The 24233-nt window shown below is 48.0% G+C and overlaps 3 protein-coding genes and 2 long non-coding RNA genes across 7 annotated transcripts in view; 3 read left to right on the forward strand and 2 right to left on the reverse strand.

Moving 5' to 3' along the window:
• On the forward strand, window positions 1-6637 carry LOC112972113 (keratin, type II cytoskeletal 5-like). Its single transcript, XM_026078217.1, has 9 exons — window positions 1-715; window positions 1321-1535; window positions 3346-3406; window positions 3919-4014; window positions 4328-4492; window positions 5161-5286; window positions 5599-5819; window positions 6183-6217; window positions 6342-6637. Exons 1-9 carry the CDS (start codon window positions 134-136, stop codon window positions 6635-6637), a joined length of 1797 nt encoding a protein of 598 aa, XP_025934002.1. The 5' UTR covers window positions 1-133.
• On the reverse strand, window positions 5105-18083 carry LOC112972119. Its single transcript, XR_003255548.1, has 4 exons — window positions 18014-18083; window positions 9464-9648; window positions 8128-8280; window positions 5105-5202 (listed from the first exon to the last, which is right to left on the reverse strand). It is a non-coding gene; the product is annotated as an uncharacterized LOC112972119 (long non-coding RNA).
• LOC112972114 (keratin, type II cytoskeletal 5-like) lies at window positions 14674-19411 on the forward strand. Its single transcript, XM_026078218.1, has 9 exons — window positions 14674-15297; window positions 16279-16493; window positions 17050-17110; window positions 17308-17403; window positions 17649-17813; window positions 18044-18169; window positions 18578-18798; window positions 19065-19096; window positions 19215-19411. Exons 1-9 carry the CDS (start codon window positions 14788-14790, stop codon window positions 19409-19411), a joined length of 1623 nt encoding a protein of 540 aa, XP_025934003.1. The 5' UTR covers window positions 14674-14787.
• The window catches only part of LOC112972120, a 7421-nt gene continuing 1295 nt past the window's right edge, over window positions 18108-24233 (reverse strand). The window contains exons 1-3 of one of the 2 annotated variants that reach the window (XR_003255550.1): window positions 21658-21821; window positions 20510-20653; window positions 18108-18136 (exon numbers count right to left, since the gene is read on the reverse strand). This is a non-coding gene — a long non-coding RNA (uncharacterized LOC112972120). Of the gene's footprint in view, window positions 18137-20509; window positions 20654-21657; window positions 21822-24233 lie in introns of those variants that run through there. The other variant, XR_003255549.1, reaches the window with a different exon arrangement.
• LOC112972110 (keratin, type II cytoskeletal 5-like) overlaps window positions 23336-24233 on the forward strand; it is a 10036-nt gene continuing 9138 nt past the window's right edge. For both annotated transcript variants that reach the window (XM_026078208.1, XM_026078209.1), the window contains exon 1: window positions 23336-23937. In XM_026078208.1, the coding sequence (XP_025933993.1) occupies window positions 23440-23937 (498 nt within the window). In that variant the 5' untranslated portion in view covers window positions 23336-23439. The remainder of the gene's footprint in view (window positions 23938-24233) is intronic.

The following is a 24233-nucleotide window of genomic DNA, read 5'->3' on the forward strand; positions in this document are numbered from 1 at the left end:
GAGGAGGCTCCCAAGCTCTCCCATCACAGGGGTTTCTGTCTCTGTTGCCCTCTGCTCTTTTCCTGCAGCTCAGCTTATATTCACCACTTTTTTTTTCCTCCTGCTCTTTGCATTTCCAGTTAAACGAGCCACCATGAGTCGGATCTCTTTCAGATCATCTACTGGAGGGGGCATGAGGGGCTTTAGTTCAGGTTCTGCTATCGTAGGAGGTAGCAGTGGTGCCAGAAGCAGTTTTAGCTCTGTCTCTGTCTCCAGAGTTGGAGGAGGAAGAGCCGGAGGTGGAGGAGGCTTCGGAGCTGGTGGTGGCTTCGGCAGCAGAAGTCTCTATAACCTAGGTGGAAGCAAAAGAATTTCCTACAGTTCAGTCGGTGGAGGTCTACGGAGTGGAGCCGGTGGTGGATACGGCTTTGGTGGAGGAGCAGGATATGGTGTTTGCTATGGTGGTGGAGCAGGAGCTGGTTTTGGCTTAGGAGGAGCTGGTGGTGGTGGCGGCTATGGGCTGGGCAGTGGATTTGGGGTGGGAGGTCCTGGATTTGGTGGTCGAGGTGGTCCCGGGTTCGTTTGCCCGCCGGGCGGCATCCATGAAGTGACCGTCAACCAGAGCCTCCTGGCACCCCTCAAGCTGGATATTGACCCCGAAATCCAGAAGGTGCGAACGCATGAGCGGGAGCAGATCAAGACCCTCAACAACAAATTTGCTTCCTTCATCGACAAGGTGAGAGTTTGGTCTGAAACCATCAGTCTGTGCATATTCTCAGGTGCCTCAGGAAAGAACAAAAGGAAGAAACTTCCTTTGGATTTGGGCACTTGCTTGAGCTAATCCCAGGCAACAAATAGCATGGCTTTGGCATTAGAAATTCCCGCTGGCTGAAACCTAATTGTCTTAAATTTCCTCTTTGCAAGGATGAGTTTTTCTAGCATCTCACTTATCCCCCTGCTGTCTCCCCCTCAAAACAAACAGCCCTGTGGCTGGATGAATCTTCTGCTGGTGTAAAATGGCAAATTCCACAGAACTCAATGGGATACCACCAGTTTAAACCATTAAGGCAGTCAAGCTGAGTGCCTGAAGTTGCAAATGCAGGTGTTTGGCCTGCTTAGCAGCCCTCAAAAGATCCCACTAAGCATCTCAGGTGCTTTTGATACTTTGGAGAACTTGATGCCCTAAAGTCCTGCAGGAAGATCCCAGCCATTTCTGCCCTGTATTTCCAGTGTCTTTCCACCTCTCCTTTCTCTGTACTGAGTGACCCCTCCTTTTCCTGGCAGTGGGTTTTGCGCATTGCTCATGTGGATTCAAGCATATGCCTGTTTTTGTTTTCCCAGGTGCGATTTTTGGAGCAGCAGAACAAAGTACTAGAGACCAAATGGACCCTCCTGCAAGAACAGGGTCACACAGTCACCAGAAAGTCCCTTGAGCCCCTTTTCGAAGCCTACATCAACAACCTCAGACGGCAGCTAGACAGTCTTATGGGAGAAAGGGGAAGGCTGGACTCAGAACTGAGGAACATGCAGGACTTGGTGGAAGATTTTAAGAACAAGTAAGAAATCATGCTCCGTAGTCTAGATTATTAATAGCTGTGAAAATCGGGGCAGGCAGTTCATGCTCTCAGGAGCATGCCTGGGATTTGCACTAGATTCCCTATCCTATTTGCAAAGATGAATATACAGAAGCGAAACCCAGTCTCAGAGTTACCTCTTGTTATGCCAAATTTCTTACATGCAGGATCAGCATTTAGCGCAGAATTCATTCACCCACGGGAAGCTGCTCCAGTGTGACGGGGGTCACAGTCTGATCCCACGACTTTCCTGAAACCAAACACCTGGAGAAGGCAAAATGCATAGCACATGAGCATAAGGGGCATGCAAAAGGGATTGAAACAGAGCCATAAACCGTCAGTTCCAAAAATCCCCGAAAAGACCAATGTGTTTTTCTCTTCTTGCAGAGGAAATTCCAGCCTTTCCAGAGAGGCCCAGGCTATCTGTTTGCGCTTGGGCTCATTCAACTCTGGTCACGTGAAAGATGCTCAGCTCCTCTGAGGCCGTTGTCTGGGCTCCCTCTAAAGTAAACCAGAGAAAAAGATTTCCCCAGGGGAGGCAATTTATCCCACCTTAAGACAAGCTGGCTGGTCTGGGTGGGATGGAGCCTTTCAAGGACATACAGTCTGCCTCCACCGCTCACAGAGGGCTTTTAGGTGTTTTGTTTCATTTTGTTTCATTTTGTTTCGTTTTGTTTTGTTTTAAGGTGAGGCAGCTAATTTTTAGATGACTGAATTCTGGCAAGAAAAATCTCTCCCTTATTCAAACAGATCTGGCCAAGTGCAAACTTGAGAAAAACACCTGGAGGCCTGAAATATGTTTATATTAAATAGTTAAATATGCAAACAGACAGATTTTGGGGGAAATGGCATTTAAAGCTGACATGATGGACTGACATGAATTAGCTTCTGGTAAATTGTACTTGGGTGCATTTCAGGTCTTGATACATATGATAGTCTTTTATAAATACTGATAAGGCCAAAAATGACCAAGGAGATTGTATGGATTTTGGAGCTACTGCCCGGGAAGAGATTGTCTATATTTCAAGTCTACAGTCGTTTCCCAGTCTACTGGCATTTTTTCTCTTCTTCCCATGTCCATTTGGAGATCCATCTGCAGGGGTACCTATGCCAATATTAGTTAGAGAACTGGCATAAACTTGCCTTTAAAATCTGGGTCTCTGCCTCAACAGCCTACATGTTTTGCCTACTTTCTAGCTAAGCCCTGCCCTGATTATCTGATGAGAAGATATTGCTCAGAGCCATAAAAAGTTCTGCAGAAGCATAGTCAGAGCATAATGATCTGCTCTTGCACAATCACGGCTCAAGAATCACAGACTTTTTTTTAATTAAATGGTTCAGCAGGTTATTCAGAACCATTACCATTATTATAATATCAAATATCAAATTGTTACATTATTATATATTTGTAGGTATTGCAATGAAGCTTCACTGAAAGCCTTTGCATAACTTCGCTTTGGGCAAAGGTCACCAAAAATACCAGCTCCTGCCCTCCTACTGAAACGGGCTCTGATCCTGCATGCATTTATGCATAAGCTGCATTTTAAGGACAGTGATTAGTATTTATTAATTTTAGCCAGGACTACTCACACCATGGAGTCTTTGTAGGTTCAGAGTCAGTAATCATTTGCTCTGCATCTACTCTGGATTGTAAACAACTGGAAGTCTTAGTAAGGAATATATCCGTGAGCCACAACTAATAATATGGGACCAGAGTGGTCCCATCTCTGCTTCCCATGCTGGCTTTGCTCTTCATTTCCAACAAAGCCCTCTCATTCGTTTATCCTAACAGATATGAAGATGAGATCAACCGGCGCACCGGTGCAGAGAACGAGTTTGTGGTCCTCAAGAAGGTGAGTGAAACGGGGAGTTATGGGATGGACCCTGAAAGGAATTCAGCACGCAAAGTCCAACCAAAGCCAGCGGGAGTTGGAGTCCACCAATCTCACAGTTGGGACTTGTGTGAAGACGTGATGCTGGGATGTTGAGGATGGGCTCTGTCAGTTCCTCTTCAGGGCACTTAATGGGCATAACCTTCTCCATGACAATGACTATACGGCACAGTTGGAGGAGCTGCCATGTGGTCTGAAGATAGGTCCTCAGGCTGCAGTTACAAAACACCTGGCTTCTTGTGGCTCAGTCCAGTTCTGACTCCCGGTCACATCTGCAAGAGTCAGAGCTTTGCCCTTTGACCAAGAACCTGGTTCTGGCTCACAAACAACATGCCCAACATTACACTAAAAAATGCCTTGACCATAGCAATATAAAAATAACAGACCTGGAAGCAGAGCGATGGTCCTACTGGTGTCCTGAGGTCCCTTTGGCTTGTGGGATCACCGGAAGTCTTTGGCTTTCTTTTCTTTAGGATGTGGACGGCGCTTTTATGAACAAGGTTGAGCTGCAGGCCAAAGCAGACTCACTGGCAGACGAAATTAACTTCCTGAGAGCTCTCTACGAAGCGGTAAGCAGCCTGCCCCCCCGCTAGCATCCTCCACAGCTCCCCAGCATACGGCTCTCAGTACCTGCTCATTTCTTATATGGCAACACAGAGGTCTGGCCACCAGGCTAGGTGCTTTACAGGCAGTAAAACTGCCTTTTTGAAGTTACAGTGTAGCTGTAAGACAGAGGAGGACAGACAGGTAGAGATGGAATAGGGGAAAACACAAGAAAATGACAGGAGAGCTTGACAAAGAGGACTCCTAGGACCTCTCTTGCCTACATGTTTTCCACTCTAGATACCAAACAACTGATTTCATTTTTTGCATCTTCTGCAGGAATTGTCCCAAATGCAGCAGCAAGTATCCGACACCTCTGTGGTCCTGTCCATGGACAACAACCGAAACCTGGACCTCAACAGCATCATTGCAGAGGTCAAAGCACAGTACGAGGACATCGCCAACAGGAGCCGGGCAGAGGCTGAGGCTTGGTACCAAAACAAGGTGGGTAACTGGCATGACAAACGGGGCTCGCAGGAAGGTAATTTTTGTGATTCTTTGGCATCACGTTAGCTGTCAGGAGGCAGGACAAATAGGGAAAGGATCCCAGTGTTACTCCAGAGATGAATTTATCTTTCTGTGTGTGTTGCAATAGGCTTTTGAGTACAGATATCCACAGTTTGCTCTTGCAATGCTATACTGGACCAGCCTTACTTTCCCCATGGTGAAACCAAGGGATGTAATGCTTAAATGTTTGACCCTGGATTCACAGTGAGCCACTGGGACATCTGACCTTAGATGCAGAGCATTCCTCTTTCCCTCACAGTATTTTATAGTAGGCCAGGCTATGCACAGCCTATAACTGCTCTGTGCGGTGCCATAGCCTTGCTCCTAGTACCATGTTATGAATATGAGGAAGTCTTGAGGACACTACTGAGTCCTGAAAACTGTATTTAGTAGAACCTGTGCACTTGTATATTGATAACTATGAGCCAAGGCTGTTATTCCAGGGACAGCTATCTCACAGGGAGGTGGCCCTCCTTAACCAAAATTCAGACCGGTGCTTTGTAGCATCAGGTGGTTCAGGAATAAAAGGACAAGGGCTGCTCACCGTTCCTGGGCCCAGAGCCCTGCAGTACCTAACCAGCCCTCTTCTTCTTTCTGCATACCAGTATGAGGAGCTCCAAGTCTCCGCTGGGCGGCATGGTGATGATCTGCGCAACACCAAGATAGAAATTTCAGAGATCAACCGGATGATCCAGAGGCTGCGGAATGAGATCGACAGTGTGAAGAAACAGGTAGGATGGGGAAGCTCCAGCCTGCAGCAGAGCAGCTGCTGCAAGGTGGAGGGCAGGAGGGAGGTGATGGGTTTCCTGGACAGTGTAAAGAGCCAGCTCCTGGCTTCGGAGCAGGGCTGGAAGGGGCAGCATGAGAAGGAGCACAGCCCTCTCTGTCTCTACACATCAGAGAAGGTCCCACAGCATGAGGATGCACTGCAATAGCCACTTTCTTGCCGGGGAAGCAAGTCATGAGCTATTAAATGAACCCAGCAAAGCCAAAGAGATGTAGGGGGCAGCCCAGTTAAACAACTCTATTTCCCTCGCTTGCAGTGTGCCAACCTCCAAGCAGCCATCGCTGAGGCAGAGGAACGTGGGGAGATGGCCCTCAAGGACGCCAAGGCAAAACTGACCGAGCTGGAAGATGCCCTGCAGAAGGCCAAGGCAGACCTGGCTCGGCAGCTCCGCGAGTACCAGGAGCTCATGAATGTCAAACTGGCCCTGGACATCGAGATCGCTACATACAGGAAGCTGCTGGAGGGAGAGGAGAGCAGGTGAGCTCAAGCATATGGTCTTGTGTGCTGCTCTTCAGAGGGGTGCACCTCCTTGGGCTCAGAGAGACCGCTCCTCCCAGTGGACTGGAGCGCCAAGTGATGTGATGCGACAACAGAAATCAGAGTATTTTTAAACTGTGAGCTTTCTAGGAAAGGCTGAGCTTGTCCAGCTCTTGGCACCTTTTGCACTATGGAATCCCAGCATTAGCACCATCACCCTTCATTTGGGATGCAGACATACCCCACCGGAGGAGAGTCCCTACTAAAGGCCATGGAAGTCATAGTAGATGGTCCTAGCAGCTAATGTTATATCTTATCTGGGTTTGGCATTATCGCTTACTTTCCTTCCTCCTTTCCCAACAGGCTCGCAGGAGAAGGAGTTGGAGCCGTGAGCGTCTGTAAGTAACTGCACCTTCTACCTATCGTTGCTCGTCTCCCTGCCGCAGAGGTGACCGCATGGGTCCCCCTTGCTCTGGGGAGCCAGAAGTGTCTAAGGCGGGTGTATGCTGTGTTTCCTTGCAGCTGTGGTGAGCACCTCAAGCGGAATGGGCTATGGCAGCAGCAGCATGGGCGGAGGTCTCGGCATGGGCGGAGGTCTCGGCATGGGCGGAGGTGGCGGCGGCGGCGGCAGCAGCGGCTACAGCATGAGCAGCAGCAGCGGATTCGGCATGGGAGGTGGAAGCGGAGCACTCGGCGGGGGGCTGAGCTACGGCGGAGGCAGCTTCAGCTCTGGAAGCGGACGAGGCATCAGCTCGAGCACGGGAAGCAGCATGAGGATCGTTTCCAAGACCACTACCAGCAAAAAGACCATCAGATAAGGATGGCGAGCCTGGGTTTCGAACGACAGCGTGTTTCCTGCCTTCTGAAAGCAAGTGCTGCCCTACGAATCAGTGGTGTAAATAGCTGTGCTAGACCCTCTCCTTCTCGAAACCTTCGCCCTCGTCCCTAGGGGCACTGGGTGAGACAAGGACCCGCCACAAGAATCTGGAGCACCTTTGGCTAAAACATAGGTTGTACCCTCTGTCATCGAGAGGGCTTTGGAGCACGTGACGGTCCCCAGCAGTGGCCCTCTTTCAGCACAGTACTTGTTCTTCCATTCCGACTTCACATCCTCTCTGGAGTCATGTATTTAACGCGAAGCAGAAGCACTTTGCTGAATGGGGACAGCTCATTCCTTCAGATTTTGGGGTATTTCCAGGAGCGTTTTTCCACTGCTAACTGCTGCCTGGATGCAGCTCTGCAGAGAAGATCATAGCGGCAGCCTTGTGAAATCACAGTTCCAGGTCCTCAGCAGTGAAAACAGCTCCAAGGCACTCTAAAACCCTCTCTCTGCAACACGTGTTACAACCTCCAAATGTTTTGTTTGCAACTAAAGATATTTCTAGCCCCTTCTGTTTTTCTGAGATACCCGTGGGAAAGGTTATTGCTTTTTGCATATATGAATTGCCACACTTATTTCTAACTCTTTGTCCTCATGGCTATAGCCTCTTGACTTCAGGCCTACCATACTGTATGTCCAATAAAGAGCATTTGTCATTTTTAAATCTGCTGCTTTTTGACTGCATTTACTTCTCTGCGGACCCAGTCACTGATGGGTGCTGTCCCCAGCTGGAGTGAGGGCTCTCTGTAAATAGCCCATAAGAAAGGACTGTTGCCTTGAGGAAATCAAGCTCAATTTTAGGACTCAGGCTTCAGTGTGGCCCTAGGACAGGCTGGGGTGGGTGGAAAGGAGGTTTAGATGGATGCAGAACTGAGGTACGGGGAGTCTAAGCTGCCCCAGGTCTGAGCCAAAAGCTGAATCTCTGCACGCCTCGGAGTGAGGAAGCACAGGGGAGTGGGAAAAGGAAGGCAGTTCCCAAAGGTTTCACCAGGATTCAGGGGTTAACACTTTTGGTGCTCAGCTCAGACACTCAGCCAGCCCAGTCCCTAGTTATCGATGCAAACAGGGACAAATCCTGCGGCAGACAAGTACAGCTCAGTCTGGCATCCGCGCTGTGGCAAGGATGAGGCAAGAACAGCATCAAATGGGGGCTGGGGGTCTCCTCATCGGAGTCCCCGGGAGGGGAGCGGAGAGCTGAACGCTGCCGTAACCAAAAAGAGCAATTGAGAGCGTGGGCAGCACTTGAAAGATGGGCAGACACAGGCTGAAGCTCCAAATATCCCACCACACGCAGCATTTGTGCATCAAGGTTACCCTAGTACACGCAAGTACTCACTAAATAGCACTTAATGAACCTGAGGTCTTCCAAGCTGCCCACAGGACCCAGCCTCCCAATACCCACCCGGCTCCCAGGGAGGTTTTACAGACCTGCCTCAATAGAGGATTTCAAGCAGTTCCTCACTGTTCCCGGGCTCCCTCCTGTGGCTCCGCAAGGATCCCCTGGCTCTTGCTCCCTGCAGCATTTCAGACCATGCACGAATCCTGGGAGCAGCAATAGGAACCAAGGCGCAAAGTGGGAACCTAGAGGCAAAGGCAGCAGCTGGAACGTAAACCGAGGGTGGGAAAGGGGCCGGTGCTGCAGGGGACCAGATGAGGACAGGACCTACAGCCTGTCGGAGACATCAGTCCCAGAGGGAAAGCACCCCCTCTTCCATGTTGGCCAACCCACATTCCCTGGTGTGGTGCAAACCCTCAGCCCCTTCGAACTCCAATATCGGATACACCCAGGCAGGTCCCTGGGAGAGAGGAAAGGGGGTATTGGCCAAGCCCAGCTGCAAGGCAAAAGCACCTCACGCCCAGCGTGATGGAGAACACACTGCATGGTTCGACGCAGGGAAACTCTGGTGCCCACCGCACCCAAGTGCAAGGCAGAGGCGTGCAAGCGCTGGACCACCCAGCGCCATGTCTCCAGCAGGTGGGGGCCCAGAGCAAGGGAAAAGCCCAGTGCAAGGGCTCAAAACACCCACAGTCCTGCCATGGGGCTGGGGCTTAAACCCACGAGTCTCTCCTCCAGCACGTGGGAAAAGATGCCTGGCCTCAAGGGAGCAAGTGCATGGGTTGCAACGCGCTGGTGCGCAGGAGAATGATGGCTTGGGGAAGGTCGAGGCACCCCAGTTACACCAGAGAAGGTCTTGTGCAAGGGTGAGTAGGTTGGGCTTCAGCCATTTAGCGTTTTGCATCAGCAAAACATCACGCATCATCAAGCATCTGACCATCTTTCTAAGGCTGTTTTAAGGAAACGGACTGCAGCTTGCAAAGCAGAGGCTATTCCCTTGGTGACAGGCAGGGTATGCCAGCTGGGCTTTATTATTAAACTCGTGTGTGTGTGTGTGTATGTGTGTGTGTGTTTTTTAAATCAATGAAAACTTCCAGAATCAGAGGGTTTTGTTTTTTAAACAGACATGCATACAACACATTGCTGTACCATGACATGTGAGCCACAACCAACAGAGAACCTGCAGTTAAAATTGGTTATAAGCTGATCTGCCACATCCTTACCCATCCTGTGGTACCTGGGTGTCTCTGCAGCCTCCACCAGTCTGATGCCACAGGCTGCTGTTGGATCCTTCTCCTGTAATCTGAGGGTGAGGATCCCATACGGAAACCCCACCTAGGAGCCAACAGTCAACTGCACATCCCTCAAGGCCTCTCAGCTCTATACTCTGGGGGTGTAGGAAGAGGAGCAAGAGAAACATGAAAATACCTTGCTGGTGTCCCACCACGTCTTGTGCCTTCTCAACCCAGAGAAGTCTCCATCACTCCTGCGGCATCTCACTGAGCTGCTTTGATATTTCTCCAAATGCATTTCCCTCTGTCTTTCTCTTCTGCTTCTGAAGTGCCCTACTTCAGGAGCTGTGTTTCCTGGGAGCATGGAGCTCAGCGTAAGCTCTACCAAGGCAAAAAAAAAAAAAGTAGTGAGCAGCTATCAGTCTCTTTTCTGTTTCCATGGGTTGTGTTTTAAGAGTCCACCCTGGTCACCTCTTCTCCAATAAAGCAGACAGCAGATGCAAAAAGCCATCTTCCAGGCATCTATTTCTGATTTGCAGAGACTGGAGAACTCTCAAATTCAAGTCAAATTTGACAAATAATTTTACCTGGCAATATAAGCAAATATTCTGGAATTTTAAAAAACTATTTTTTTTAACCAACATCACATGTCAACATTTCCTACGGAAACAACTCCCTGTAACATTTCCACATGAAACACTGTAGCTTTTGACTCAAAAGCCAATTTTTCATCAGAGAGCTCACACTCTTTTTTTTAAATTTCTAAATGGTTTACATAGCCTGAAAATGAAATAAAACATGAAAATGGCTGCAGGGAAGGTACACAAGACGCAACAAAACCAGCTGCAGAACAGTATTCCCCGCTACGATCTGCGAGGCATGTCCCAGTCTGAGCGTTGCTATTTAAACAGGGCTGCAATATGCCGCTGCCCAGAGCGACGGGAGTTCGGCGTACGCCAGGCGCTGCGCGGCGGCAGCTGGCGACCTGCGGGCTCGCACACGGTGGCATACAGCAGTGCACTGTAAATAAACGTGAGGCCTCTCCAGCCCAGGGCACTGTGACCAGACACGCTTTCTGGGACATAGGGATAATCCTCGTTATCTCGCCAGCTGCACGCTCTACGAATGGCATTGCGTGGATCTGGTTCATTTTAACAGGGAGAAATTAAACTTCACACAAACTCTGCTGCTCTCTGGAAGGAAACCCGTACTGGGAACACGCTTGCATGCAGGACAGAGCTGTGGGACAGGACACATGCAGGTGCAGAGCTGATCTGAAACAACAGGACTTTCCAGCAACACAGTCCTGTACCTTTCCAGCACCACAGTGCCTGGTGCTCTTTATCAGGAGGAAAGGCTTACCCTGGGGCCACGAGAAAGGAGGAGACATTACAACACTGCTGCGATAACCTTCAGTATTGAAAGACCTTGCTTTCCACGTGGAGCTCGGTGGAGATCTTAGCCTCAGCAGACCTACTCATGGATTAAAGATGGGCTCACAAAGAGTTACAATGGAATTTAGGATATTTAGATTTCTTTGGGTACCATCATCTAAGCATCAGAACTGGACGAAGGAGGTGTCAGCTGATACCCATCTAAGGCCAGAGACTCTTTTAACATACTACAAGCCATAGGGGGAAATGAGACCTCCCCGTTCTGCATGAAGCATCTGGCAACAACAGCAATAATGAAGGTGAAGTTATTCCAGAACCCTGGGCTGCATCGGTGTCTCTGTGCTAGCACAGAAATTAATTATCTGGAGAAAGCAGGTCACACCTACACTTCAAAGTCATCTAATAGTTATAGCTCACTGGCCTCCAGATACTGCTGGGAACAAGCTCAAAGGACTGCAACACCCATCACAGGGCAACACCTATGGGAAAGCTTCTGAGGAGTTCATCCTAATTCATCCCTTCGGGAAATGAGATTCCCAGGCACTCGCCTCCCGTTCAGGAGCTCTCGGAGGTTCCCAACCCGCAGCACAGGGACACTGTGAGTTGCGTGGTCCCTCATGGAAAAAGCTCAGGGTGACCACCTTCATTAACTCGGGATGAAATAGTAAATTGCAGTCAAAATAAGCAGTGTTTGATTTTAGGTTAGCAGCCCAAGTTTAACCCAAAGGCTTTAATTTAAGCAATTAACCTAAATTACAGCCTTCACTTTACTGATAATTAAACTGAGATTAGGTAGCACAGGTGAACCAGCCCAAGCTAGTAAGACACACTCTTATTTTATGAATGTATGTATTTTTGCAAGGAAAACACACAGAGGCACTTTTAAACATCTCAACCTTGTCTGAGAAAGGATATCCATCATCCAGACAAAAGCTTCCAGGGCAGATGTTGGAGAAGAGCAGAGATGCCAAGAGAAGGCAGAGAGGAGCTGATAAAAAACTGTCGGAGGTACCACCTGCTCGCTCTCCAGGTACACAGAAAATGGGTCCAATTTCTCACTCGGGGGGTCTGAGTTGCCTTTATTGCCCTGGTATAGCCAGAATTCACTTTCTTACTCTCAAAGGAGTATTTATTACCTTGACATCAGCATGGTGCCAGAACTAAACTCAGCCAGGACTTTACCCCCAGGTTTACAGTCTGCCATAGTGGCATCTCCTGCCTCTGGGTCGGGGGCTCATGTCCGACACCACCTGCCCCCTCTGCTCGGCCTGGGAGGGAAAAATGAAGAGGGGAAGGGAAGAAAGAGGCTTTGGAGCCTGTTCAACCTCACAGTCAGCCTCGGCCACATCAGGGGGGGTTTCTCACCTGGCCCAAACACAGCCCCCTTTTTTTGAATTCGGAGAAAAAACTACTTGAGGGAGTGCAAACATTATCCTCTGGATAATGCTGGAAGGAATGATGTGGAGGAAGAAAACTCCATATCAGAGCAGCTATCTGCATCTGAAAAGCAAATTCATTTACATGCCCAGAGCTGCAGAGTGCATGGGAGACACTCCCCCAGGAGCTACCTGGAAACCCAGTGTTTCATCAACAGAGCAGGGTGGGGACCCCCGTGCCATCACCCCATACCCCAAACCTGTAGCTACAGCTCCTGGTGCTCACTGTTCTGCCTTTTGTAATTACCTCTCCTCTCAAATTCCTTCCAGATGAGTGACAACCGCATCACCTCCACCCTAGTGCCAATGTGAAATGGAAAGAAATTAATTTCTTTTTACTTGGTTGGAGGAGCTGTGTTATTACTATTATTAACAATAGACTCCAACGCAGTTGGCATATTCTTTGGCCAAAAAAGACAAGTTTCATATGTAAAAGGAGCCTGAGGGGAAAAGGAAAGTCCTGACGCATCACGCTGTTAGTAACCAAGGGTGGGTTTCAGGCTGGCTAACTTTGTATGCCCTGAGTCAGCCATCTGGTCTACCCGCACAGTGCTGAAGATGGAAAGCAATCTCCAGGGCCTTTCCTTCCATCTCTCTTAGGATGGGAGGATCTATCATCTGGTGGTGATCTCCACTATGTCGAGAGCTGAAAGCCTTTTAGATAGCCAAAGTCATGCAAGAGAGCAATTCCCAAAGGAGCCATAGGCATTTAAGGAGAAGGCTGGCAGCTTGCATCCGCTTCTGAGTATTTTGCTGTCTGGGACTTACATCTCCCATGAATCAAGCACACCATGGGGAGGTGGGAGGGAAAGGTCAATCTCATGCATGCAAGTCATGATATATGTCAAGTGGTGGGCAAAGCCCAACACTGATCAGTAATCCTCTACCTTTTGGGTGCAGATCCATTGGTTGCAATCCATTTACTTCCAATTCCCACAGACCCAGTGAGACAGCCCTGCTGGGCAAAAATTGCAGGAGCAAGCCCTTGTTTACAATAAAAGCTCAGTCTTCTAATTGACACCAAAATAAATAATTGCTATTTATTCTCCTCCTCCTTTTTAAAAGTAAATTGCAAATGCAAAGCATCTGAAAGAAAGCAGCTGTGAAAGCAACAGGGACACAAAGTACTTCTGGGGGGGTAATCAACCGTGCTACCTTGCAAGACAGAGGTAGTTCAAAGCCTAACACCCCTCCACAGTGGTGATTCCTCGATATTAAATTATCCCTGTATTGCGGCCAGTGCCTGCTCAGGCTTGCAGATAAGAGGGGAGGAAGCTGTTTGGGGGGAAGTGTTTGTAATTTCATTCTGCTTCTATAAACAAAGTATGTATGAATCATCTTTTCCTGAACTACCTGAAACACAATGAGGACCAAAAATGCTTGCCACCTCTCAAAACGAAGTTATTTTTCACATTTTCTATTTGATTTCTTACTCGATCTGCCTGCAATGCTAAATGCAAAACAAAGGGCTGCATTGGTACCTGAAGCTGAGAAAGGGAAGACCCAGGGTGTCTCAGTGCGTCCGGATTGCTACTGGTGTGGATCTAGGCAGGGGGGATCCTGCAGAGCACTTTTCTAGCGAATTCAAGCATGCAGAGTCACACTTTCAGATACGTGGTGCTTGCCTGAAAAAGCTGATTAAACCTTTGGGAAACTACACTACAGCCATGTACATAAATTGTGAATTGGGAACAGCTCTGGAGCACTCCACTTCCATAGAGCCAGCGGATTCAAAGCAGTTCCCATGCCCACAATCTTTCCTCCTCCTTTTTCTTTTTTTTGTTTTGTTTGTTTGTTTTCATCCTCCTAAAATACCGAATTTGAAACCTTCAAAGCCAAGGTATCAGTACAACTATTTGTGAGAGTGCTGAATGGTAGCCGTGAACATTGCTGCCAAAATCCGCGCGTGAACAAAGGACTTTGTCAAAACTTTCTGTTTTCATTCTTGTATTTTTTCAAGTGACAGAAGAATAAGTCTGCAGAGGCAGGATTTTCAGAAGAGCTCAGGATGCTGAGCCTATACAGAGCTGGAAGCAGAGATATTTTTGCAGATCTTCTGTTGCTGCAGCATAGAGGGGACCGAACAGTACATTTCATCCCCAAAACCCACAATAAAACAATTTATTCTGCTGCAGGGCATACTGTAAAACACCGCTCTGCCTGAAACAGATTCCTTTGTATAAAATACAAAGAACTGTAACATTTTAAAACCCTGCTTGTGAACAGAAAAGGAGTGAAAGCAATCCAAAGGGATAAAGTTTTCAGGTGAGAAAGCTGGTGAGTGACAGGAATTTTGAACGGTGTTTTCCTCTCCGTGCCCAAAGTCACTCACTGCAACTGTCGAACCCTTTGATATGGCGAAGAGTCTGGCTGTCTACAAAGATGGCAGAAGGCGACAGTTATTTCCAAACAATACCACTGTTGCTTAGAACCTGGCTACATTATTTCAGAAGGGCGTGTGTGCAGAGTGAGTTCACTCTCCAGAATGCTGTCGAACATGCCAAGCCTAATTAATCAGAAAGATGATCCACCTCATCAAACCCATCCCAGTCTCATAAATGCATAAAAGGGCTCTCCTGAGCCCGTGCAGAGCACAGGTTCATCTTTTTTCCCTCCTACTCCTTGCTCCAGGCCAGCACCTTTGCTCCTTTATTCTTGCTGTAGCATCCATCCCAAACCAAAAACCAGCAATGTCTCGCCAGTCCACCGTGCGGATCCAGAGGGGAAGAAGTGGCTTCAGCACTGCTTCTGCCGTTGTCCCAAACACCTGCCGCACCAGCTTCAGTTCACGCTCCGTCACCCGGGTCGGAGGCTGCAATGCTGGCAGTGGGTTTGCTAGGGTTGGTGGTGGCTTTGGAAGCAGGAGCCTCTACAATGTTGGTGGATGCAAGAGGATCTCTGTGGCTGGACGGGGTGGTGGCTTCTATGGATCTGCAGGTTTTGGTGGTGGCGCTGGTAGCGTGTATGGTTGTGGTGGTGGCTTTGGCATGCCAGTTAACACTGGCTATGGATATGGTGCATTTGGTGGTGGCATGGGTGGCCCTGGATTCCCAGCTGGGGGCATCCATGAAGTCTCGGTCAACCAGAGCCTTCTGAAACCTCTCAACCTGGAGATTGACCCCAGCGTCCAGAGGATCCGAAAGGAGGAGAAGGAACAAATCAAAACCCTCAACAACAAATTTGCCTCCTTCATCGACAAGGTGAGACTCTTTCCTTAAGAGCCTTACGAGCCCATAAGCTGATCAAGAAGGACTTGGAAATGAGGAATTAAACTGGAACATGACAGAGACCCCAGAAATTCCAGGGAACGGTACCTGCTGCGTAGCGGTTGCTATGAATTAATCATCTAGTATTCAAGGTTCTCCTCATTTGCTACTTGTCATTAGTAGGCAGACGAGAAAGAGAGCTCTAGGAGACAATCCCATCCTTCTGGAGATGTTGGGCTCTCTGCATTGAGCATTGTAGGAGCCTTCGCAACAGGCTTTTAGATGGTTACAGTAAGATGAGAGCAACCCATCTAAAAGGACTGAGAGAGCAATTACGCAAATTGGCACTAGGGAGAAGTAAGTTTCTCATTGCGTGAGTTTTCCTAAAAGACATTTAAAGCCATCAGTGAAACAGTGCTGATATGTTTGGACTGTTACTTCAAAATAGCAAAATCCAACCTGACACTCTCTGTCTGCTTCATTTCCTTGTTGTATTAGATGCACCAGAGCATCTGGTTTATTTCTGTTCCAGCTGAACAGCTCCTCTTTGCTTTCAAGGATAATGCTACCTTAGTTTGGAAATTTTGAGGGGGGGGGCTATTATCTGAGAGGAGGGGGAACTGGCACTTTACTATTCTTTTCTGACTAAGAGCGCAAATCCTGATTTGATCTTTATCTGATTTTGCATGCAGCATTCACACAAAATGTTTGCAACTTGTCATGTTTTAGCAAAAGGAAGAAGTGGAAGCATGGTGCAGAGAAATCACTACTCAGAGTTAGTTTGCAATACTGAGCAGGGTCCCTGTAATCAAATAGCAAATTCCTGCTTCTACCAGATGAGAATGTGGGTATAAAGACTGGAAAGCTGGAAAGGGCACTGCATCACCTCAGCTAGTACCGAGATCCAGTATTTGCAAGGAAAGTTCTCCAGAATCACTGCTCTTTCAGAACACTTCAGGATATTTCTGCTTGCAGGTCCGATTCCTTGAGCAACAAAATAAAGTGCTGGAGACCAAGTGGAGCCTGCTTCAGGAGCAGGGAATGAAAACAGTTAGAAACAACATTGAGCCGCTCTTTGAGACCTACATCAACAATCTCAGGATGCAGCTGAACAGTTTGCTGAGTGACAAGGGAAGGCTGGAGGGAGAGCTGGTCAACACACAGTACCTGGTTGAGGATTTCAAGAAGAAGTAAGTCTATTGAGTTAGTGATCTACCTACCTGTGTAGGTGCAGTCCTTCTCCATTTCCCATCCTTAAGCCAACCAGGGAACCCAGGTGAGCCTCTAAAAAATATACCGGGACACAGAAAATCCTAACAGCAAAGACTGTGCCATTTTCTCAAGATATATGGTAACGGAGATCCAAATACACAAAACGTTTAGGGAATAATTTAGAATATGATCAAAGACTTATTAACTAAATTACCTACTGAGAAAAAAATTACACACTAGGTCTGAGAGTTTCAGGATAGCATCCTTAATTTGCTTAAGAAAGGCAGAAGGAGTATGACTAACAGCCAGAAATAGGAAAAAAGGAAGAACAGAGATTCTTTAAAAAGAAAAGTGATGTACTTGTTTTAACTAATTTAGCCTAGGAACTTTGCTCATGGTCTCTTGTTCAGATGCTCTGTAGGAGAAAAGAGCATTGTATGCAAAATGCTCTTAAGGAAGTTCATTCCAACAAACTAAAATCACCTCCATCTGTTACTTGCCTAAACAAATGCTCCTTCTGCCTCCCTTCATTAGGTATGAAGATGAAATCAACAGGCGTACAGTTGCAGAGAATGAATTTGTGACACTTAAGAAGGTGAGAGGAAATTGCTGAATACAATTTAACGATTACTTGTAGAGCTCTAATCATCTGTTCATTTACAAATCTGGTCGTTCATATTCCAAAAGCTTTTTTATGGCTTCTTCCCTGGACTATTATACCAGAGATAAGCACAGTCCTGACTTGCTAATAAGAGTGTTTAAATCACATTACCTAAATATCCCCTCTTCCAGGATGTAGATGCTACCTATATGAACAAGGTGGAACTACAAGCCAAGGCAGATGCGATGTCTGAAGAAATTAATTTCCTGAGAGCCCTCTATGAAGCAGTGAGTACAATCACCTCCCTAGTCATTTACACCCTCAGAGTTAAGAGCTTCCCTCCCTCCTTTCCTCTGAAAGCTTGTAATTTCTTCCCTCGGGAGATGCTAAATCCTCTCTCTCTTCAGAGTTATACCAACTGTCTTGGCTTAGATAACAATCTGTAGCCTCCCCCAGATCTGCACGCTCATCTGTAAGTATAAGAACGTCTCCAAAGTGAATCAGCTCACCTAATCTCCTGCTCACTTTGCAGGAACTGTCTCAGATGCAGACACAGATCTCTGACACCTCTGTCATTCTCACCATGGACAACAACCGAAACCTGGACCTGGACAGCATCATCTCAGAGGTCAAAGCGCAGTACGAGGACATTGCCAACAGGAGCCGGGCTGAAGCCGAGTCCTGGTACCAAACCAAGGTGAAGGAATTGGGGGTTTCCATTCTGTTACTTCATGTCTTTTCCTGAACCAGTAAGGAATGACTCTTCCAAAAATCATTGCAAACGCTGTATATTGCACAGCAACAATCCTGCTGCTAGTTTGGGCTCAAGAACAGACACGTGCTTTCCAGCACCCCCCTCCGCACACACTGGGTTCCTCTCAAGCCGATAGGTTTTACCTTGACTGGTTGTTCGTTTCTTCACAACAGTACGAAGAGCTGCAGGCTACGGCGGGCAGGCACGGGGACGACCTCCGCAACACCAAGCAGGAGATCTCCGAGCTCAACCGTCACGTCCAGCGCCTGCGGTCCGAAATCGACAATGTGAAGAAACAGGTAAAGGGCAGCAGAAAACACACGGGGTTTTGCCTTCCTAGCTGTATAACCTGGGCCAATTTACCCCCTTGACTTTGAACAAAGAGGCAGGGAAAAAATCAGAGGAAACCTCGGCAAGTCCTGCTCAGTGTGACCCTCTTTCTCCCAAAACAGAACTCCCACTAAAACCAGTTAGCCTGATGGTGCTGTCAAAATGAACAGAATTGGGGCAAAATGATAAGGAATGTAAGCAGGTTTGGGGCTGGCAGTTCGGCTCACAACACAAACCTTTTCTATGACCACTAACCTCAGATCCCTACAGGTTAAGCCAGTCCTCACTGCTCAGATCAGACCTTGTGATTTCAGGGCAGAAAAAGAACAAGTCTAGGTCCTGGATGGAGAATTTGACTGCTGGTTTCTCTTCTCTAGTGCGCAAACCTGAAAGCGGCCATCGCAGATGCTGAAGAACGTGGGGAGCTGGCCCTCAAGGATGCCAGGGCAAAACTGGCTGAGCTGGAAGATGCCCTGCAACAGGCCAAGGCAGACCTGGCTCGGCAGCTCCGCGAGTACCAAGAGCTCATGAACGTCAAGCTGGCCCTGGACATCGAGATCGCTACCTACAGGAAGCTGCTGGAGGGAGAGGAGTGCAGGTGGGTGGCCAACACATCCCTTCCGATCCTGATGTTGGAGGTGCAAAGCAATGCAAGTGCTGGAGATGTTCAGCAATTCTGAAATGCACAGGCTAAACAGGGTATCCTGGAGGGGGAAAGGGTGGGGTTGGAATAACATTGCAGGAAGCATCCACGAATTATGCCAAGTTTTTACTTTTCTCCTGAAAAGTCCCTAAGAAACATCCTGTATATCCCCCCCCCCCCCCTTCTTATCTCTCACCTTGCTGTGTTCTGTCCCCTAACAGGCTGGCTGGAGACGGTGTGCCAGTGAATATCTGTAAGTCACTAAAATACATGTACTTACCTGATCTCAGCCTTAATCTCTGAGCATGTCTCTGCCCCTGAGGGGCCAAAACCCTGAAAGACTGAAAGCTCTGCCTTTTCCTTTTTTGCAGCCGTGACCAGAACAACTATTGGAACGGGATATGGAGGAGGAAGCAACCTCAGCATGGGAGGGGGAGTCTGCAGCATGGGGAACAGCTTCAGCTGTGGAAGCGGTCCTGGCGTTAGCAACACCACTTTTGGAGCTGGCAGCAGCTCCAGCATGAATTTTGTCTCAAGCTCCTCAACCAGAAGAAGCTACAGAAGCTAAAGATTTCAGTTCAGATATCTTCGCCAGAAAACACCTTAACGCTGGTCCTTTATTAAAGCATAGTTGGGGTCAACAGAATGAGGGCCTAGAGTTAGCCTCCTAAACCCTATGTCTTGTTGCACAAGAGCCTCACTTTAGGAACTGTCTCTCAGCTGTGTTGTCCAGCACGTGCCATGTAGGGCTCTGCTACTGAACACGAGTCCAGCTTTTAAATTCGCAACTTGCTTGTTACAGCTCAGCATTTTTGGCCGGATTTTGTATATAAAATATGTCCCATGACTGTTTGTCTCTTCACTTTCTGGTGTTTGTCTAATAAAATGCATAAGTAATTTATTCTATTGTGTGGACTTTTTAATTAAAGACGTGGAACAGCAAATGCAAATGCAGATAGCAAGCACTTTTCCTAGGCCCTGCCCAGTTAAAGGTGCAGATTTTTGCTCCTCATTCACCTTTCCTGAACCTCCCCATTAGCAGCCAAAACACACAGACGGAGTGTAGCACCAAAGGGAGTTTTACCATTGATTTCAATGCACCAGGTCTTCGCATTGTGCAAGTAAAACCCCTGGAAGCTAAATGCAGGGCACGCCAAGGCAAGAGTCAAGCACAGGGGGAAAAGGAGGTCTAAGATTCATTTACTATGCAGCTTCCAGCCATACTACAGCCAACAACCTGGCTCCCAAGGGGCACAAGGGCACTGCCAAGTGAGTGATGTACCTGTACAAACACATAACAATAGGGAACTAATTACCAGGGGAGTCAGAGCAACCACCCGACTTGTTCAAGACTATCAGTCCATCTAGAAACCCCATTTACTGGGAGCCTTCTCACCTAAGCCTAGACGCCAGCAGCACAAACAGCTGTCTGAGTGGGTTGATGGGATGCCTTCTCCATTCAGAGCACAGCACACTGTCCACCCTGTTTTAGATATTTATTTTGGGCCTTGGATGCTCATGTTCTCTCTCCTTTGACTACAAGCCAGCAGAGGGTCCAGTTTATATGCATTCATGCTACATTGGGGGATGTCTCCCACCCAAAAGCTATCAGAAATATCTAAGGATGGGATGAGCTAATTACAGGAGACTTCGGTGACCTGGATACCTGTCAGGAAGAGAAAGTCTTCAGTATCCAAATATTTCTTCACATTCCTAGAATGCACTGGAGACAAGATCTTGTTTTGAGAAGGCGGAGAAAACCAGAGGAGGTGTAGCAATTTTAGATGTGGTTCTGAGTAATCGGGAGAAACTGAAAAGTAAAAGCAGAGCATCGTTTGGCTGAAAACTACAAAGAAGTGATAGACTTCATTGACCCTGGGAGAGGAAGATGAGTCAAACAAACATAGGGGATTACAAAAAAACACCCAGCCCCCCCATGTATCTCAGTAAGTGCAGGGAATGGGTAGATTGGGACTCTTAGAAAAATACTTGAAGAGATGGGTGAGTAGAAGGAAACTGGCAGTCCCTGAAAGAGAGACTGTATTCAGGTTTGCTTTTGAGACCAGCAGCTTACAATGATTTTCTCAGGTGCTCTGAACTCTGCACATTCCTCTCCATATCCCTCAGGAAATCTCCTTCTCCACAAAACCTTGCAGGTTTGGTGCCGGGTCTGCTGTGGCTCTCCCCTCCTGCTCCACCATCTCTCCAGGCACTTCTCCATGCTGAGTACACAGTGACTTTCTGGGGAGGAGCAATCTCTCTCCTCCCTCCAAATAGCAGCCTGGGCAAGGCTAAGTAATGGCCTTCCTCATTGCTGCCCAGACACACACTCTAACTGAACAGGATGTAATGTACATAGCCAAGAGGCAAGTCAAACAGATGCCATCCGTTGCATCAGCACCTGGATTAGAGTATAGAGATTACAAAACCCTTCATTTAGCATGGGAAAAGAGGAGGCCAGAACGCTGATGTGTCCTGGGCACCGCATTTTAAGCAAGATACCAGAAAAGCAACAGAGACAGCTTTGCATCTCTGGTTGCATGGACAATGTACAGCTGTCCTTGCTCCACAGCAGGGCTCTGGTCACGACATACCTAACCTTCCGCATGCACTCCTGCTTGACCAGTTAAACAGAGCCATAGAGATGTCCCGGGGCTTGCATTCCAGTAGGAGAGAACAGCCCTCGTTAATTCTAGCACAGCTCAAGTTAAGACCTTAGTCATAACAAAATGAATGCTGCTTGCACTCAGGGGCTCAAATTTGCAACGTGCAGAGGGAACTGTACCTCCAAACTCCCTGATCACTAATTGCTACCTGTAGCATTTTCACAGAGTTCTTCAGGACACACACAATCTGCGGCTTAGTCACAGAAGCTCTCTCTCTTAGGAACTGCTGCGTGTCGTAACTCCAAATAGCCGAAACACTCCCAGAACAGTTATTTTAGCTTCATTCCAGGGCGTGTAATGAAAACAGTAGAAGAATAGAAAGGAAAAAGAAAAAAAAAGCATGGCTGAGAGGCAAAAAGAGATGATGGGCATCTGCAAATTACCCTCCAGGGACCTTCTGGCCAAACTCAATTGACTGCCTCCGAGTGTGAAATGGCAAGCACAAACATGCACTTGAAAGATGTGTCTGCAAACACCTGCTCCATATCCCAGTGCCAGCACATGTCTTTTTAATGACTGGGGAAGGTTACAACTTCCCAGCAAGTGCTCTGCAGGTGCACTGCTAACACCTCTGATGAGCAGGTGCTCAGGTTATACATGGGCATCGGCAAGAGAGACGTACCTGGCACGGTGCAAACCCAAAGGGCTGCAGGGACTGAAGGAAGCAGGTCCATCACCAAAGTTATGGGCACCCAGACAAGCTACTGGGAGAGACCTTCGAGCATCTCACCTGTTTTGGGACAAGTGCCCACCTGTACAGTGTTTCTGCACAGTGTGCATCTGGCAATCCAAGATAGCATGTGTGGCTTTCACTGGAAAAATGCACTGCTTCACATTTCCTGGGAGCTATGCAAATAAGAGTAGAGGGAGTTGTCTGAACAGTGCTGCAAGCCCCAATCCTATATTTCCTTGTGAGTAAGAGATACTGGAGAAAAAAGACAACAGACTGGTGTGTGGAGGGCAGCCTGGGAACAGGCTTCACACCGTGTAGAGACAAGGTCACCTAATGAGTCAGGAGACGGCACAAAATCTGTGAAGGTGAAGCCTGCATAAATTGCCAAGTCAGATTTTGTGTTGTAACGGCCAATGGAAACTCCCTCCCAGGGCATATTCTGATATTTCATCACCTGTCAGTCTGAATCAGAATGAAACATGACACTTTCTGCAGAAAGAAAAGGTCTGAATGCCATTCATAAAGCTACCATTCATGTCTTTCCCAGTCCCCAGCTGGTTTTTGACAGCTGATGGTCCAAGACTTGTATTAATCCTGGCTGTCCCTCCATCACTTCTTTCTCCCTTCTGTATCTGCTCTGGTTTAAAGGCCTCCTGTTTGGGCAAGAAAACAAGTGTCCAGAATTCCCAACAAGTTGAGGCCTGAGGTGCTGATGCTCTGCTTGGGCTTACTCAGAACCACAGCATCAGGAAAACAAAGACCCACACTAACAAAGTTCTCACACCTCGGACCACTGCACAGTGAAAGAATGTGCCCTTACACAAGAAAGGGATTGATTCACCATGAAATACAGATGAGTGAGCACTTGCCCAACACAGGGAACCATCTGACTGCAGAGGTAAAAGGAAGGAAAAGGAGAAGAATGGCTGTGAACAAGAGGTGAGCAGGCGGTATTTAGTGTTTTCACAGGTATTTCAACAGCTAGACCATGACTGTCACAGAAAAATGCAATTCTTGCAATTCGTAAGTGCTTCGTAGGTGCATGTGCTCACGGTGAACTCACTGTTCACATCGCTGCTGGGTGTGCCAAGCCCAGTTAATCAGTAAGATGAGCACCACACCAGACCCATCCCCAGCTTGCAAGGGTATAAAAGGGCCAGTATCAGCCCAGGGGAGTAAGCTTCAACTTCCCGCCTTCAGCCACCTCCTCACTGCTTTATTCTTTCTACGGCTCTTGCCCTGCTCAGATCAGCTGCCATGTCTCGCCAGTGTGCTGTTAGGAACCAGAGCAAAACTGGCTTCAGTGCTGCTTCTGCCTTCATCCCAAATACCTGCAGCAGCACCAGCTTCTGCTCACGTTCTGCCTCCCAAGGTGGAAGCTGTGGTACCACCGCTGGCTTTGGAAGATTTGGTGGAGGTTTTGGAAGCAGGAGCCTCTACAACCTTGGTGGATGCAAGAGAATTTCTGTGGCTGGAAGGGGTGGTGGCTTCTATGGACCTGCAGGTTTTGGTGCTGGCTCTGGAATTGCCTGTGGTTTTGGTGGTGCAGCTGGTGGTGCCTTTGGGTTTGGCGGAGGCATGGGAGGCCCTGGATTCCCTGCTCTCCCAGCTGGGGGCATCCATGAAGTCTCGGTCAACCAGAGCCTTCTGAAACCTCTCAATCTGGAGATTGACCCCAACATCCAGAGTATCCGTAAGGATGAGAAGGAACAGATCCAAACCCTCAACAACAAATTTGCCTCCTTCATTGACAAGGTGAGAGATGAGATTTCTTGATTGTTTTGTGCTGATTCTTCAGTGGGGAAACACAAATAAGGACAACTTATATTGTTATCAGCAATTCTGCTCTTCATGCACCACTGTTTCTAACATTTGCAGCCTGGGAGTAAAACCTGAAAGATCCCCAGTTTGAGACCATTCATCCCACTCATTAATGCTGAGATGAGCCCTGCACACAGAGCTTTTTAGATCAATCCTAATATTCTGAGACCAGGCAACAGAGGGCTAATAGTGATAGACGACGTAAGGAGGCAGAGTTTGCCATATGAGCA

Source organism: Apteryx rowi, unplaced genomic scaffold (assembly GCF_003343035.1).
Source record: "Apteryx rowi isolate R43461 unplaced genomic scaffold, aptRow1 scaffold_475, whole genome shotgun sequence".
In the NCBI taxonomy this organism is placed as follows: domain Eukaryota; kingdom Metazoa; phylum Chordata; class Aves; order Apterygiformes; family Apterygidae; genus Apteryx; species Apteryx rowi.